We start from the raw sequence: 15,834 nt of genomic DNA, 5'->3' as shown, positions 1-15,834 counted from the left end.
GTCACATGATCTCTACTAAAGAATTTTAGTGTCTGGGCCAAAAGATGGGTCAGTGGGTAAAGCATTCTGTTTGTAAGTCTGTTGACTGGCAACAGTTGCCTGAACCCACATAAACTAGAAAGTGAAAATGGATTCTACAATGTTCTATGACCTCACACATACACAACAATAGATTGATCATATACAATAACAAAAATTTGTTTAAAAGGAATCTCAGCCCTCTAAACAGACATTTACTTTCCCAACCACCTGCCCCCAAATAATCCGTCGGAGGCTTATTGTAATTACAAAATGCTGGGCCATAGCTCAGGCTTATTGCTAATTGGTTCTTACATTTAAATTAATCCTTTCTATTAATCTGTGTATTGCCACATGGCCTGCAGCTTTGCCAGGCCTCTGGCATCTTGCTTCTTGGGCTGTTCATTTGCATCTCTCCCAGCTCTGCCCTTCTTCATCCCAGCCCTCAGTTTGATTGTTCCCCCCAACTTTATCCTGCCTTGCTATAGGCCAAACAGCTTTACTATTAGCCAATGAGAGTCATAAATATTCTCAGCATTCAGAAGGATCATCCCACAGCACAGCCCCTTACTCTTTGCCTTTGCCGTCCATGGCCAACAAAGTTGTAAAACAAGGCAGTGTTTTTATGAACCAGTGCTTTTATTGATGGCACATTAATTTCCAGAAATAGAATTTTAGACAAAGGATGTATTTAGTTTTTTGCTTTTAATTCATAGGCCAGGTTAAATGGGAGCAAGGATAAAGCAGCAATTTGTCATTGAAACAAATGTCTTTAATCTCAGTTCGTTGTCTCAGACCTGATGTGCAAACCAGTAGATCAAGCTGCAGTTGCCCTTCAGTAAGAAATCAGACGGCTAATTCGTTCCATCATTCTCTGTAGGACACTTTTCCCTCCCATACTCTTCCAGGCACCTAGAAGGACAAGCCATCCCTTTTCCCAAGCCAAAAATTATCTATGAAACACGTTGGCTGTTAGCTGGGAACAGTGACAGGTAGGACCCACCGAGGTTGAACAATGGCGGCCGCTCCTCCAGACAGGAGCCTGTACAATTAGCCAGCAAGGTTACTGCGCTCTTGGCAGCCAGGCAGCAGTTAAAGCAAAGAAGGATCTTTCTCCAAGAAGGAAAAGCCATTTAATAAGTTTGGGTCAGTTTGCTCCTAACAGCCCTACGTTTGAGGACCCAAACCCCAGGAGCTTGGCAAGAGGCAGTACTTGGCAGGCCTCCCACCAACCCACCAAGTCTGAGGCTGCCCAGTCTAGGCTTTGGCTTGGTTCATTTAAGAGCATTCCTGGTTAATAAGAAAGTTCAGGCCGAGGAATCTTTCCTCGCATTAATCCAAAAGAGTCAAGCGCAGTGGCCACAAGCACGCGCCCTCCAGAGCTGCCAGCGGAGGGGACGGGCCATTTGTTTGCCCTGAGGGCGGTGTTTGCTCTGTGAACCTGAGAGCCAGTGGCCCACCAAAAATGACCTTAGTGTTCAGGAATTGGGCGGTGCTGTGTTTTATATATGAATTAACATTTGTATATGACTAAGTGGTGTGGAAGCCTGATTTTATGGTGTGTCAGAGACCATCGTGTACCTGCCTCAGGAGTAAATAAAATAAAACGAAGTCTGTTGGTATAAATGTTTGAAAATACAGTACATTTTCCTACTTTTCCCTTTACCTATGAAAATCTTGCCATAGGAAATCAAGTTTGAATTTTTACAGGGGCCAGGGGGGGAGAGAAACAAACAGCTCATGAGTTTTGAAATTATAAGATGCATTTGGGGGCGGGGGGAGGGGCTTGTTTTGTGTATTTTAGGTTTCATTTTCCTCTAACCCCACCCCCCAAAAAATAGTTCCAATCAAATGAACAGGTCTAATCATCCAATGACTGGTGAATGGAATGCAGATGGAAATGTTAGGAATGAGTTTGTTTACACTTCCAAACCCAGCAGCACCTGCAAACGATAAAAAAAAAAATGAGTGCCAACACATCCAGACTGTGGTGAAACAGGCCTGTGCCAGCTGAGCTGTCATAACAGCTGCTGCCCAGCTGGGGGAGGGGGGCGGGCAGCCCAGGGCGTGGATCCGAGTGTCCCCCAGAGACTTTTGTACCTGTGATTGGTGGGATCACTGTCCCAAGATCAATTCAGAGGAGACAAGAACTCTCTTAAGATTTTTTTTTCTTTCATATTAGAAAATTTCACGAATGTATGTAAGATGAATTGCTAAACGGTCTTATTAATAATTAAAAAAAAAAAAACCGAAGCCAGATATTGGGGTTAAAACTGAGAGATCAGAGGATAGGACAAGCTACAGTCAACCTCACCTTACCAACCCTCCACCTCCAAAGAGACCTACTTCCTGTATACCCGGGGCCTGTATGCCTTTCTGTCCCTGCCCCCTTACTTCCTCTCTCCGCCCCCAGCTACATCACTTCCTCTTTCTGCTCAGCTCTGTCACTTCCTGTCTGTCTGTACAGTCCTCCAGACCCTTATAGTTAACTAATGTTGGAATTTAAGGTGTGTGCCACCATGCCTGGCTCTGTTCCCATTGTGGCCTTGAACTCACACAGGTCTGGATGAATCTCTGCCTCCCAAATGCTAGTATTAAAGGCGTGTGCTACCATTGCCTGACATCTAGGTTTAATATAGTAGCTGGCTTTTTCCTCTAATCCTCAGATAAGCTTTATTAGGGTACACAATATACTGGGGGACCCAATATATCACCACAAATGTGGGTGTCTTGGTCATACAAAGTCTGTAGGAGCTCTTTAAAACAACTCCTCAGTGATTTGTTTTAGAAATTCATGGCTGTGTGGAGGCTTCAATATGTGAAGTTGTTTAATTCACTTCCGGTGCTACACTGGCCCCTAAAGAACGAGCCATGGCTTGGTCCTGCTTCAACCGAATGTACCAGGCTTTGCTGACCTCCATGGGAGCCCATACCTTTTGGAGAAGGGGATGGAGGGGACAGGTTTGGGGGGATAGCTGGAGGGGGAGCAGGAGGAGAGATGGGAGGGGGATCTGTGGTTGATATGTAGAATGAGTGAAAATTTTTCTTAAAATATATAAAAAAAAATCACATTCAGGATAACAAAACAGAATGACAGGAGAACCTAGGCCCGTGGTGACAGGGCAGAGCCCTCTCATCAGCTGATAAGCAAGGCCTCCCCCCAACTTACTGTCCCTGAGCTATGGCTTATAAATAGGAAAGCAAAGGCAATGTGCTCTCCTTGCTTCCCAGTGCCATTGGTTGACTTAAGTTTCTGGAGACAAAATTATACTCTGTCTGGTGCAAGCCACTGTTTGCACACCAATGAGCACTGAACCGGGAATGTTTTAGAAGTGTCTCAGGCTCCTCCACAGACCAGCTAAATGAGAATCTGTTCTTTCACAAGCTCTCCATGTGATCTGCATGCATATTAATGTTTTAGAAACACTGCTGTAGGGATAATTGGTTTCTCTGTATAAAATTTCTGATGCCCAAGATGACTCAGCAGCTAAAAGTCCTTGACACGAAAGCCTGAGCAACTCCAGTTGATGCCTGGAACCCACATACAGGTGGAAGGAGAGAACTCACTCCACAAAATTGTCCTCATGGCTGACTGTCATGGCGTGGATGCACTGCTGACCCCACACAAAAATGATAAAAAAATTTTTTTTAAATTAAAAGTTGCTCACTATTGTTTCCTAGGGAGTAATATATTGTTTGTTCATACTAAACCATGGTAAGGATTATCTGATGCTAAATTAGAGTAACAAAAGTGAGCTGAGTTCTTCAGATTATAAAGAATGAAATGAAAGCACTCACGTAAAATGAGAAAACCACACCCCTGCCTCTTTGCTTGGGACAGGGGAGAGGAGACAATCTTGCTTTAAAATCCCAAGTCTCGGGAAGGAATGGAAGCATAGGTGTGCTGTATGAGATTTCACGTTTTTAATGAAACAAGAGCGATCTGCCCAGTGGTTTGGGAAGCAACAACATCACAGTGTGGGATATGCAAGGAGCCTTTCTTCCTAGACTGGGGCATGTGTAAAAGGCCTTCTAGATTCCCTTGCTTTTCCTCCCTCCTTTAGGAATACGGAGGCCATCCTGCACAGGTTTAAGGCAGCTAGCTGGCCTCCTCCACTTGATGCATGCATTCTAAGACTCGATTGCCTTCATACTGGGCCGTAATATCCTTCCGCCATCTTTAGTTTCTTGCTTCAAGTCTGAGTTCAAGGGCTCTATTCTGCAGATGAAGGCAGTGCAGACACTCACAGGCTTGGCGTGGAAGAGGTCATGCTCAAGTCTAGCAATCACTGATCACTAGCATCCTCTCATTGTGTTGTTGGCACCAGGGGCTGACACCATCCTTGATCAGCAACCATCTTGTCATCCGTCTTCACCAAATAACCCCAAATTGGGAATTTTACTGACAGAGGTTCAGAATAAATGAAAATTGTCTCCCTCTTTATGTTTCTGGGGGGGGGGGGAGGAATCAGCCATGGTCACAGCTTTGTGCACCAGATTAGCCTAACATACCCAGGATTTTCCCATAATGTGTTACTGACAGTTGGGGGTCAGGTCAGGTCATTGTCAGGGGCTCTCTTGGGCTGTGTAGGGGGTTCAACAGATTCCATGACAGTTAGCATCCTCCTTCAGGTAGTGACCATGAAGGGGATCTCCACACAGCATGAAATGTCTCCTCCTTGGCAACTTGTCTGTAGTTGAAAACTGCCTCCGTTATGTAAATAAAGCACAGATGTTTTAAAGACTCACAGCATATGTAGAGGCATATGTGAGTCTCCCCTTTGCTACCCAGAAAGAACTATCTAGAGATAATGACTGTTCGGGTCTATGATGCATCCCAGCAAGACATCATGTGTATGTCAGCTTATACTTCTTTTCTGTAGTCATGACCTTTCAATGTGAGCTTTGCTGGATTTGAGGGATTTTAGGTTTAGGTTTGGATGTTGTTGTTGTTTTGAAGGATTTTTGTTTGTTTTTTATGTCAGTTTGTTTTTTGTTTTGGTTTGTTTTGAGACAGTCTTGCTATGTAGTCCAGGCTGGCACCAAGCTCAAGACCCTCTTGCCTCAGCCTCCAAAGTGCAGGGCTTTCAAGAGACAACCTTGTTTTGCACCTTGATTTTCCTTTTCATGATGTGTCTAGGAGTTTTCTTTATGACAACTGATGCACATGGATTTATATGACTCTTGTAGATGGATTACTGTGCTTCATTAAGCAAATGAGTACTCTACAGCCACCATCGTGTGGTGTATGCAGGTTCTAGTTTTTCAAACAATGTCAAAGCAAACACGTTTATATTCTTGTGTTGAGTACCACACAACTGAAACTGTAAGACTTAAAATAATGAAGGATGTGTTTCTGGAAGTGAACTCCTCAAGACGAAGGAAAGTCCTTCCAACACTTGTCAGTAATGCTGCAATCCTAGCTAAGGAGTAGAAAAGCTAGTTCTTCAACTTGTCAACCTTAGGTCTTTGTCTACCTGGTGGGTAGAAAGTGATAACCCTGTGAGGGATGTTTAATTAAAAATGACATTTCTGAGGGACTCCAAGGCAGCTACGTGGTGGAGTGCTTGGCCTGGCAACCTGGTCTCTGGGTTCATCCCTAGCCCAATTACAGAGCAAAGAGGCAGACAGTGCAGTGGATTACTGCTTCTCTGCTCGCTACTCAGAGAGAGAGAGAGAGAGAGAGAGAGACAGAGAGAGACAGAGAGAGAGACAGAGAGACAGAGAGACAGAGAGACAGAAGGGGGAAAGAAAGGAAAGGAAAAAGTATGAGGAAAGAAGGGAAGGGGGAGAAGCAGGGTGTAGCCATAAGTTTTCCTGTGTCCTGCAGCCTTTCCGTCCCAAGTAAACACATAGAGGCTTATATGAATTACAAATGTTTGGCCTACGGCTCGGGCGCACCATTAACTAGCTCTTACAACTTAGTTCAAGCTATTTTTATTAATCAATGTTTACCAGATGGCTTTATGCATTACCTGTGTTCCAACACATCTTGCTCCTCCAGCAGTGCTCAGCATCTCCTTTGACTCTGCTTCCTTTTCCTGTCCCTCTGCTTGGAGTTCCCCGCCTGGCTCTATTCTGGCTTGCCATAGGCCAGAGCAGCTTCTTTATTAACCAATGGGAGCAACACATATTCACGGCGTACAGAAAGATCATCCTGCGGCAGCAGGGTGGGTCTGATTCGGCTGGCTTGTGAGACAGAGTTAGGAATTTGACTTTATTCTAATAGTGTTTTCCCCCATGCTTTTAAAAAATGCTTCTCCTGTATAGAATACATGTTTTAGATTTTTCTTTTTTTTAATCTGCTGAGCAGTCTGAATTTTAACCAATATAACAGACATATGGTATTGCTTCCTTCATCCCTTTATGTTGTCAGGGTTTGATTTTTCTTTGGTTTTCATGGCTTGCTAAGGTACTTGCCACATTGTTTCACGGATACTTCTGAACTTTAGCCGCCTGCCTCTGTTCTGATGGCCCGCTGGGGAGCCTGCTTCACCGGTTCCCTTTGCAGGTTAATTGCCTCTTCTCATTGGATATATTGCATTAATTTTATAACATTTCAAAATTTAGGCTGGGGGAGAAATTCAGTTATAGTACATATACTTATCATGCATGTGACTGTAGATTATAAAAGCCCCAAGACCAGAAGTCAAAAAAATAATAAACACACTAACTCCTATGTCAGCGTATGTGTGCATGTTGACTGGTCCAGTTCTATCTCTTGTTTTCTTTGCCTAAGTCAGAGGATCCATCCCCTATTTGCACAATGAGGTTTTAGAAATTTTTCTTCTATTGTATCTTTGAATACTTGTCTAATTTTTTGTTATTTTGATATACTTTAAAGTTCTTGTGGGTCAGAAAGATAGTGCAGCCAGTAAAGCACTTACTGCCAAGCCTAACTGCTGAGTTCCATCCAGGAGACCCACCTGCTGGAAGGAGAGATCCAACCCCATCAGATTGTCCTCTCTTACCAGATATGCATCCTGCTCCACCCCCCAGGGGAAAAAAACACACCTGAAAATTAAATAAAACGTAATAAAAATGTTTTTATTCTTTATTTTTGTCATCTTTGAAAGGTTTTTACTTTTCTTAAGATCAATGTAGGCTCTTATCCTTTGCATAACATCTTTTTTTCTAAAGATTTATTTTTATTAGTTCTATATATGTGTGTTTGTATATACACACATGTGTGTGTGTGTCCCCGTGTGTATATAGGTACCTACAGAGGCCAGAAATGGGCATTAAATCCCCTGGAGCTAGAGTTACTGGTTGTTGTGAGCAGCCTGACATGAGGCTGGAAACCAAACTCAGGTCCTTTGCAAGAACAGTATCTTAGGTTTTTATCACTGTGAATGGATACCATGACCATGGCAACTCATAAATGAAAACATTTAACTGAAGTAGTCTGCTTAAAGTTTCAGAGGTTCAATCCACTGTCTTCATGGCAGGGAGCATGGTAGCATTCAGGCAGATGTGGTGCTGGAGCTGTGAGTCCTACATCTTGACTCAGAGGCAGCAGGAAGTTGACTGAAAGTCACACTGAAGGGAAGCTTGAGCAAAAAAGACCTTTAAGTCCTTCCCCACAGTGACACACTTCCTCCAACAAGACCACACCTCCTAATGGTGCCACTCCCTATGGGGGCTATTTTCCTCCAAACTACCACAAACAGCATCGCTTTTAAACACTGCCCCATCTCCAGCCCCTATCCCGTGTGTTTTTGTTTTTGTTTTTGTTTTTTAAGCCTCCCCTATTGATCTCTAGCTAGTTTTTATCAATGTCAATTCTGTTGTTGTTTTCCATTTCTGTGGCTTTAGTCTCTAACACCAACCTTTTCCTCTTTGCTACCTTCTTTGTTGTCTGGGAAATTTAATTTCAGCTCCTATTTCAAAGAAAAGTCACTTTTGTTTAGATCCTATGGGCTCACCAAGAGTCTGGAAGTTTCCATTTACCCTGTGGATGGTTCTTCAGTAGGGACCATTTCTGTGCATTTCCCCCCATCTCATGTGAGTTTTTGGCTGTTGTTGCCCTGGTCATTGTTCTGTTTGCTTTCTGAGACCTTTGGGGAGGAAGCACCACCCTTGTCTCAGGACACTTTCCATATGGATTTTGTTTCTTCTCCACTGCTCACCTGTTACAGATCTTGCTGCCTTTGCTTCCTCTTGGGAGAGCACTCCTGTGGCACCACAGTGAGTCTCTGCGTGTCATGAGTTTTCTGCTAGATGACCGGTCCTCAACAGCATTGACTGCTTGCTATCTTAGTCAGTGTTCTGTTGCTATTAAGAGACACCATGACCATGGCAACTCTTATAAAAGAAAGCATTTACATGGGGCTGGCTTACAGTTTTGAGGCTTAATCCATTATTGTCATGACAGGAAGCATGGCAGCATGCAGGCAGACATGGTGCTGGAGAAGGAGCTGAGAGTTCTACACCCGGATCAGCAGGCAGCAGGAGGAGAGTGAGACACCATGCCTGGCTTGGGCGTTTGAAATCTCAACGCCTGCCCCCAGTGACACACTTCCTGCAACAAGGCCATGTTGTAGATGGACACTTCTTTCCCACCTGCCAGTTCCCAAATAAACACTTATATTAATTACGAATGTTTAGCCGATAGCTCAGGCTTGTTACTAGCTAACTCTTACACTTTAAATTAATCCATATTTCTTATATACCCTCTATACATGGCTCATGGCTTGTTACCTCATTTTTTACACTTCCCTCTGCATATGCTGGCATCTCTCTGATTCTGCCCTTCTCCATCCTCAGTGTGATTGGCCCACATACACTTCATGCCTGGCTATCAGCCAATCAGCTTTTTATTAAACCAATCTGAATGACAAATCCTCACAGTGTACAAAAGGATTATTCCACAGTATTTTCCTCTTTTTGTCTAATTAAAAAGGAAGGTTTTAACCTTAACATAGTAAAACTACGTACAATGAAACAGTTATTAAGTAAGAATTACAGTTATAATATCCAGCCCATTTGTATTTGACAAATTTAGGGAAAATACTCAATTATCTATCTTATCTTGGTAAGTCTAAAGTTTTATACCTAATTTACTTTCTATCCTAAATAAAGAAAAATGAAATTCTAATTACTTAGTCTTTAACTCCATCAAAGACTCCAGAAGGAATTAATATTACCTAACAACAGAGACGTCTGCCTGGACAGTGACCTAAAGTTCCTCTGCAATGTTAGGGCATCCATCTTCAGCCTACAAGCCTAGAGTACCTGGCAGACTTTTCAGTGAAGCAGGAATCTTGAAGTACTGGCCTGCCTTGTTTTGGCAAAATTCAACAGTCACTTTCTTGTGGGTCCTGCATGTCCAGTCTGCACAGCACACAGTCAAGCAGTCAAGGCAAAAGCAGTTTCTTGCTCAAATGGCTAATCTTGTCACAATTAAAGCAAACACCATATGGAGTTTCTTTGATGCTCATCACCCTCTTTTGAAGTAGAATGGTACTACCAGGAACAGACTTGTCTCATATCAAGAAAAGTCTAAATTATTAAAATATTTTAAATGCCATATTTTGTAGGTCTTTGAAGTGTTTGAAGATTACCTATCTATCTAAAATATATTTCTGTATCTCCTTGAAAACCTAACTAACATGACTGTAAGTTTGATAACTACTAACCTGTGTTTCTTTATTATCCTAAATAGTTTGTAATAATAACTTTCAAGGACTATAAATTTACATTACATTGTTAAATGAGTTGCATAAGTACAATACATTAAATGAGTAGAAATGTATGTACAGTATCTTCTAACAAAAATAACCTTAAATTGTAGCAATATACAAAAATATGTTAAGCAAGAGTAGAAACATATATACAGTATAACAAAAATAACATCAAATTTATATCAGTATACAAAAATCCATACCAATGTAAAACTGATATTTGATATCAGTTCATTTAAGACTAGTAGTTGCTTTTTTGGTTTAAAAGTAGATTCAATAATCTACCCTTTTATCCTATCATTTCTATATCCCCTGCTTTTTCTTTTCAGAACAAAATCATTGACTCTAATCTCCTTTCTTAGCTTTTTTTCCTGACCATTACCAATAACAGCTTGTAGCCAACTCCCCTTAAATGATAATAAACATCCATAACACAGTTTTCGGGAATGTGGGTGTTGTTCTCTAGACTACTTCCTGTTGTTTGTGGGCTCTGTTATCTTTGGGGGAACCTTGATAAAATCTGTATAATCATTAGGTCTTAGCTGGAGTAGTTTGTGAGGCTGGACCATCTCAGCAGCAGCCTTGAAACTGTTCTGGATACTGGATTACCTGGGCCATCCATTTTCTTTTCTTCTTTTTTTTTTTTTTTTTTTTTTTTTTGGTTTTTTGAGACAGCGTTTCTCTGCGTAGCTTTGCGCCTTTCCTGGAACTCACTTGGTAGCCCAGGCTGGCCTCGAACTCACAGAGATCCGCCTGCCTCTGCCTCCCGAGTGCTGGGATTAAAGGCGTGCGCCACCACCGCCTGGCGCCATCCATTTTCATTGGTATCTGGTCTCTTGTTCTGAAAATACATCAACTTTTAAAGGTAACATATATTACAAGTATGGAATATGTGGTATATACAAGTCAATTAAAGATGATTTTGGTTTTATGTTTGAACAGGTAGAATATATGTTACATATTTTGTAGTTCTAGGTTTATTTCTTTATGTCTGTAGTCAGGATTTCAGGAGGTGTCCCTGATCAAACCTGATTTTTTTAACCCAGAATGAATCTACCACTTCTCATTTCCTATGGAAATAAAAGCACAACCTCTTCCCCAAACAACATACCTTCTGACTTTGAAGTAAAGATATTTTAAAAATATATAGGTTTGTTTAATCTAGCAGCTTTTATAATCAATTGTCTCTTAGCAGTTACCATTTGCTCATTAGCAGTGAAAAAAAATCTAAAGACAACACAATGACATACAGGATCCAGACCTCTGTGTATTTTCCATATTTATGTGGCTTATTGTATTTTTTATTATTCTATTCCTTTTTAAGGACTTTATTATTTTAAAACTATGTTTTTAATCTAAGACTGTATATACTCTTTCTCTCCCAAGCCTATGTATATTTTTAAGCACACTGTTTCAGAGCTTTTTTTTTTTTTTTGGTCTGAATCCTTTTTTACTATGTATCTTTATCCTTTTTCTGATCACAGGCCTTTAAACTGGGAACTGCTTCTCTGTACTGCACCTGGCATGAAAGACTATGGGAACCTGCCACAGTTCAAACCTGCAGGCAATGGCCAAGAGCGTCCCTGTACTGCATGAGAGACATGAGATTAGGAAGCTGCTCTTGCTTTGTTTCTGTGTGTCTAGAACCCTTTTTCAAAGCTCTGTCAGGCTTCACATGGAAATTCTGGCCCCATGTTGGAATGCCATTTGTAGGCAGAGTTTTTTGTCCCAGCAGTGTGCCCAAATAACCACACAAGAGTTTTTTTGTAAATTGTAAATGCTTGGCCAATAGCTCAGGCTCATTACTAGCCAATTCTTACACTTTAAATTAACCCATATTTCTGATCTACCCTCTCTGCACATGACTTGGTACCTTTTCTCAGTACGGCATGCCCATCTTGCTTCTCTGCATCTGCTGACAACTCTCCTGATTCTGCCCTTCTTCATCCCAGCATCCTCAGTTTGATTGCCCCGCCTATACTTCCTGCCTGGCTGTCAGCCAATCAGCTTTTTATTAAACCAATCCAAGTGACAAATCTTTACAGTGTACAAAAGGATTATTTCATGGCACTACACCTCCAAATCCTTTTAAATATTGCCACTCTGTGTTAACCAGGCATTCAAATCTGTGAGCCTTTGGGGGTCAGTCTTATTCACACCACCACAGTTGCCATTTGTTTCTTGATGATGTCATTCTGATTGAGATGGATTGTAGTTTAATTTGCATATCCCCGATGGCTAAGGTTGCTGACTGTTTTTCTCATGTGTTTACTGGCCATTTTACATCATCTTCTGAGAACAATCTGTCCAATTAATTCCTTTCCTCATTCAATGATTGAAATGTTTGTTTATTTAGTGTTTATTTTTTTATTTTTTTTTATAATTTATAACCCCAAATATATTTATAAATTAGAAATGGAAAGATCTACAAATGAAATTATGAAGGTTCACCAAAGTCATTTAATCTGTCAGTTTCTCATTCATTTTTATGTCTTAATAATATTCTATTGTATGAATAAGCCACATTTTATTTCTCTCCAGTATTTGTTAGCTATTTGAGTTGTTTTAACTTTTTTACTATTAGCAACACACTGCTGTAAACCTTCATGTACATGTTTCAAAGGTGCACATTTTCAGTAGTTTGAGGATATATTCCTAAGGGTAGAATTGTTGAGTAACAGAGTAACAATGTTTTGCATTTTGACCAACCACCAAACTGTTTTGCCAAAGTAGCACACCATTTTACAATCTCACCAAATCCTTGTTTTTAAGGCTCTGATTTTTGTACAAAAGCATTCAATCATTCTGTCAGACCAAACCAGGAAAAATAATTTTTTAAGAGCTTTATATATTTTAGATATTAATCTGCTGTCTAGTATACAGCACTCTGTTCCATAGCTGCTCATGAATGATAATCCAGCATTTTATTCACTAATACATCCATGTTACCATGAAAGATGATTTAAGTGTGTTTGTTTCTTAACATTGTGTGTTGACTTTTGGCGAGGTGGTAGACAGTCAATCAAGGAAGTTATTATTTTGTCTATTTTGTCAACTAAAAACACATATGGCCAACAGAAGTGTTTCTTGGTTTTTTAATTAGTTATGATCTTTAGCTATTTGATAAAATCCTACAAAGAAAAATCATATTTATCAAATCAGTTTTATAGGGGAAAATGCATGAAGTTCAGACACTTTCAGTCAACCAGAAAGTGTTGACTCAAAAAACATATTTGATATCGGTTCATTTCCCTGTAAACATGGCATATATGACCTCCCAAAGTTGGTGCATCCTTAATATAAATTTTCTTTAAGATATTGATATTTATGATATTGGGAATTTATATTCCTTGAAAGGATAATTGCCATAATCCTGGCACACAGATTCTCTCAGGAGGCAGCTGTGTCCAGCTGGTGGTCCGCATTCCCTGCTCCTTCTCCAGTGAGTGGAAACATTTAGGTCAATATTGATATAAAACTTGACGAACTTTGTTCTCTTACAGCTTTGGTTCGCCTTTGTTAATGGATTTTCTGGGCAGATTTTATTTGAGCGCTGGTGCATCGGCTTGTACAATGTGGTAAGCATTCCCCTTCTACCTGATAGCATGCAGAACTTCAGGGCATTCCTTCACTGTTTATGTCTGGGAAGTGTATCTAAGCCAATCATCTGTGTCCTTCGCAGGCAGCACAGATCTATCTTTAGGGCCTTTGTCACCGTGACACATCCTGCAGAAGCCCAAACTCTCCACACATGGTTTCAATCATAGCAGATCATTCTTGAGTAGCCCCATGAAATTATTAACCCATATATCTTGGTAATAGGCCCCTGGCTTACCCCCTTGCTAAATGCCTCTGCAACATTTTCAAGTAAAAATTTCTGTCCTGCCTCTAAACTCACTCCATCATATAACTTTACTTCTGAATTCTTAAACATAGATATGAACAAAGGACACATGATCTAGTGAGCTTTTTGCCTTTCCTGGAAGGATGTCTATGAGTTCTGAGTTCCAGCTCCTATAAGAACACTCAGTGATATCTTTGTTGTTTGTTTGTTTGTTTGTTTGTTTGTTTGTTTGTTTGTTTTGAGGGGATTGGGTTTTTTTTTATTACTTAGTGGGTTAGATAAATACAAAAGCCAAAAATAAGTATAAACTATAAGCTAAAATGTCTAGTTTTCTTGTTTTTTGTTTCTCTGGCAGAAAGAACTAAGGGGCAGGTGTGACTAAATGCCATGGTGACCCAGCTGTAGGTCACTGTAGTGGCTCATCTTTTGAGTTGCTCTCTCCGACTGCTTGGTGAACCAATGGTAGCTTCTTGCATGGAGTTCAACCTCTGAAGTAGCTGCCCCGGGGAGGTGTAGATGGAACGGAGGGAGAATGGTACTGTGTGCATTGGGGGCTGTTTAGTCACATCCTCCAGCCCACTTTTCTCTCGACAGCTACCCTGTTGGCTATAAAATACTGAGCACACAGGGCGACCTGGGCCTGTGTGACTTGTAGGGGAAAAGGATCAAGTGTGTGGGCCCAGACACTGGCAAGGCTGGGTTCTGCTTTTGATTTGAGCTGTGACGGGCAGTTCGTTAACCGTATTACCTGCTGCAAAGTGCACTACCTCCTTGTGCAGATCCACAGAGAGGTGAGCAGTAGAGAGAGAAGGGTTCAATTAAGGCTAAAACCACCTTCCCCACAACCATGGCTCAAGGGTCTCGCTTCTGTGTACCGACAAGAGACTAGACAGACAGATAATGAGAGAGGGCGGAGATGGCGAGAGAAGCCACATAGAAACCTGTGCCACACACCTACCTCAGACATGAAGCTGATCCCTTGGAGGCTATGTTTTTGAGTTAAGGACAGCCTAGGAAGCATGTCGCCCTATGGGATGAGTAGGGTTTAGCCCTGTTTTCATGCCCAGACTGTGAGGGCAGGATGGTTTTCTTAACTCTGGTTAGCTGTGGTAAATTCAAATTAAACCTAAGAAATTTTAGGGGATGCCTGAGCTGAAGGAGGCTGAAGAACTGTGTTGATCAAAACAAGGCCCATAGTCCACTCACAAGAAAGAAAAACAAGGGTTTGTTTAAAAAAAAAAATACAGATTCCTGAGCCCCTCAGTCACTCAGTAGAGAGGGCCTCAGAAATATGCATCCTTTTAAAAGGATGCCCCTGGGGAGTGTTGTGCCTGTGGAGGGTTAAGAACCACCTTGACTTTAATGTGTAGGGTCGGGAATATGTCTTGTGTACACAGTGCCCACCAACCAATAGAGAAAAGGACTCTCACAGACAAGTCAATTCTGAGGTGAAATGACGCTAGGTTACCAGAGTCCACAGAACAGATATTAAAGTGGATGCTGGGGCATGTTAGAAATGCTCGGGTGTGCTGGAGGTGCTGGGAGGTGCTGGGCATGCTAGGGTGCTGGGGTACTGGAGGTGCTGGGGGTGCTGGTCAGAAAGGTGTTTCTACTTACACCAGATGAGCAGTCCTGGAATCCCTCACACTAGAAGCTTGAAACCTTTGAGAACATGAAAGTATCTTCATTTGTTTGTGGGTATCATGAGAAAGTATCCGAGACTGATTACTTTATAGAGAAAACAGGCTTAGCTGGTCCCAGTCTAGGAAGATGAAGCCATATCTGTTCAGCCCTGGTGAACCCCCCACCAGGTCCTCTGGCTCTAGGCCTCACCTCTTAAAGGTCCCACCACCCCAGCAACCCCACACTGGAGACCAAGCCTCCAGCCATGAACTCCTCTGGAAAACACACTTAGATCATATCCAAATCATAGCAGATTTCTCCCATGGCAATTGTCTTGGCGAGGAATATGAAAAACAATTGAAATTAAAGTTATTTTTTTTAAGCACCAAGAACTCCTAGCTATTCTTTACTTGGGTTAGTCGATTTTCAGCACTTTGCTTCCATGTGCTGTCTCTCTTCATGCATGTGCCCACCTACACAGGAGTGCATGCACCTGGGCATGCATGCATGTGTACACACACACACACACACACACACACACACGCACGCACGCACACGCACACGCACACACGCACACACACCTATTCTCAACCATCTGAGTGCCCATCACCCTCAGTGTAGAGTTGCTAAGACTGTGTGTGTAACTGCAGTATAATGATCAAATCC

General features: G+C 41.6%; 1 protein-coding gene across 16 annotated transcripts in view; it reads left to right on the top strand.

Annotated features, from left to right (window-relative positions):
- The window catches only part of Atp8a2 (ATPase phospholipid transporting 8A2), a 592,551-nt gene that overhangs the window by 414,301 nt on the left and 162,416 nt on the right, over positions 1 to 15,834 (top strand). For 12 of the 16 annotated variants that reach the window (XM_076545122.1, XM_076545120.1, XM_076545123.1 and 9 more), the window contains one exon: positions 13,205 to 13,279. The exons of the other annotated variants lie outside the window; for them this stretch is intronic. In XM_076545122.1, the coding sequence (XP_076401237.1) occupies positions 13,205 to 13,279 (75 nt within the window). The remainder of the gene's footprint in view (positions 1 to 13,204; positions 13,280 to 15,834) is intronic. 16 annotated transcript variants of the gene reach the window in all.

This window comes from Peromyscus maniculatus, chromosome 9 (genome assembly GCF_049852395.1).
Source record: "Peromyscus maniculatus bairdii isolate BWxNUB_F1_BW_parent chromosome 9, HU_Pman_BW_mat_3.1, whole genome shotgun sequence".
In the NCBI taxonomy this organism is placed as follows: Eukaryota; Metazoa; Chordata; class Mammalia; order Rodentia; family Cricetidae; genus Peromyscus; species Peromyscus maniculatus.
The sequence above is the reverse complement of the archived record's forward strand: the minus strand, read 5'-3'. Positions and strand labels throughout refer to the sequence as shown.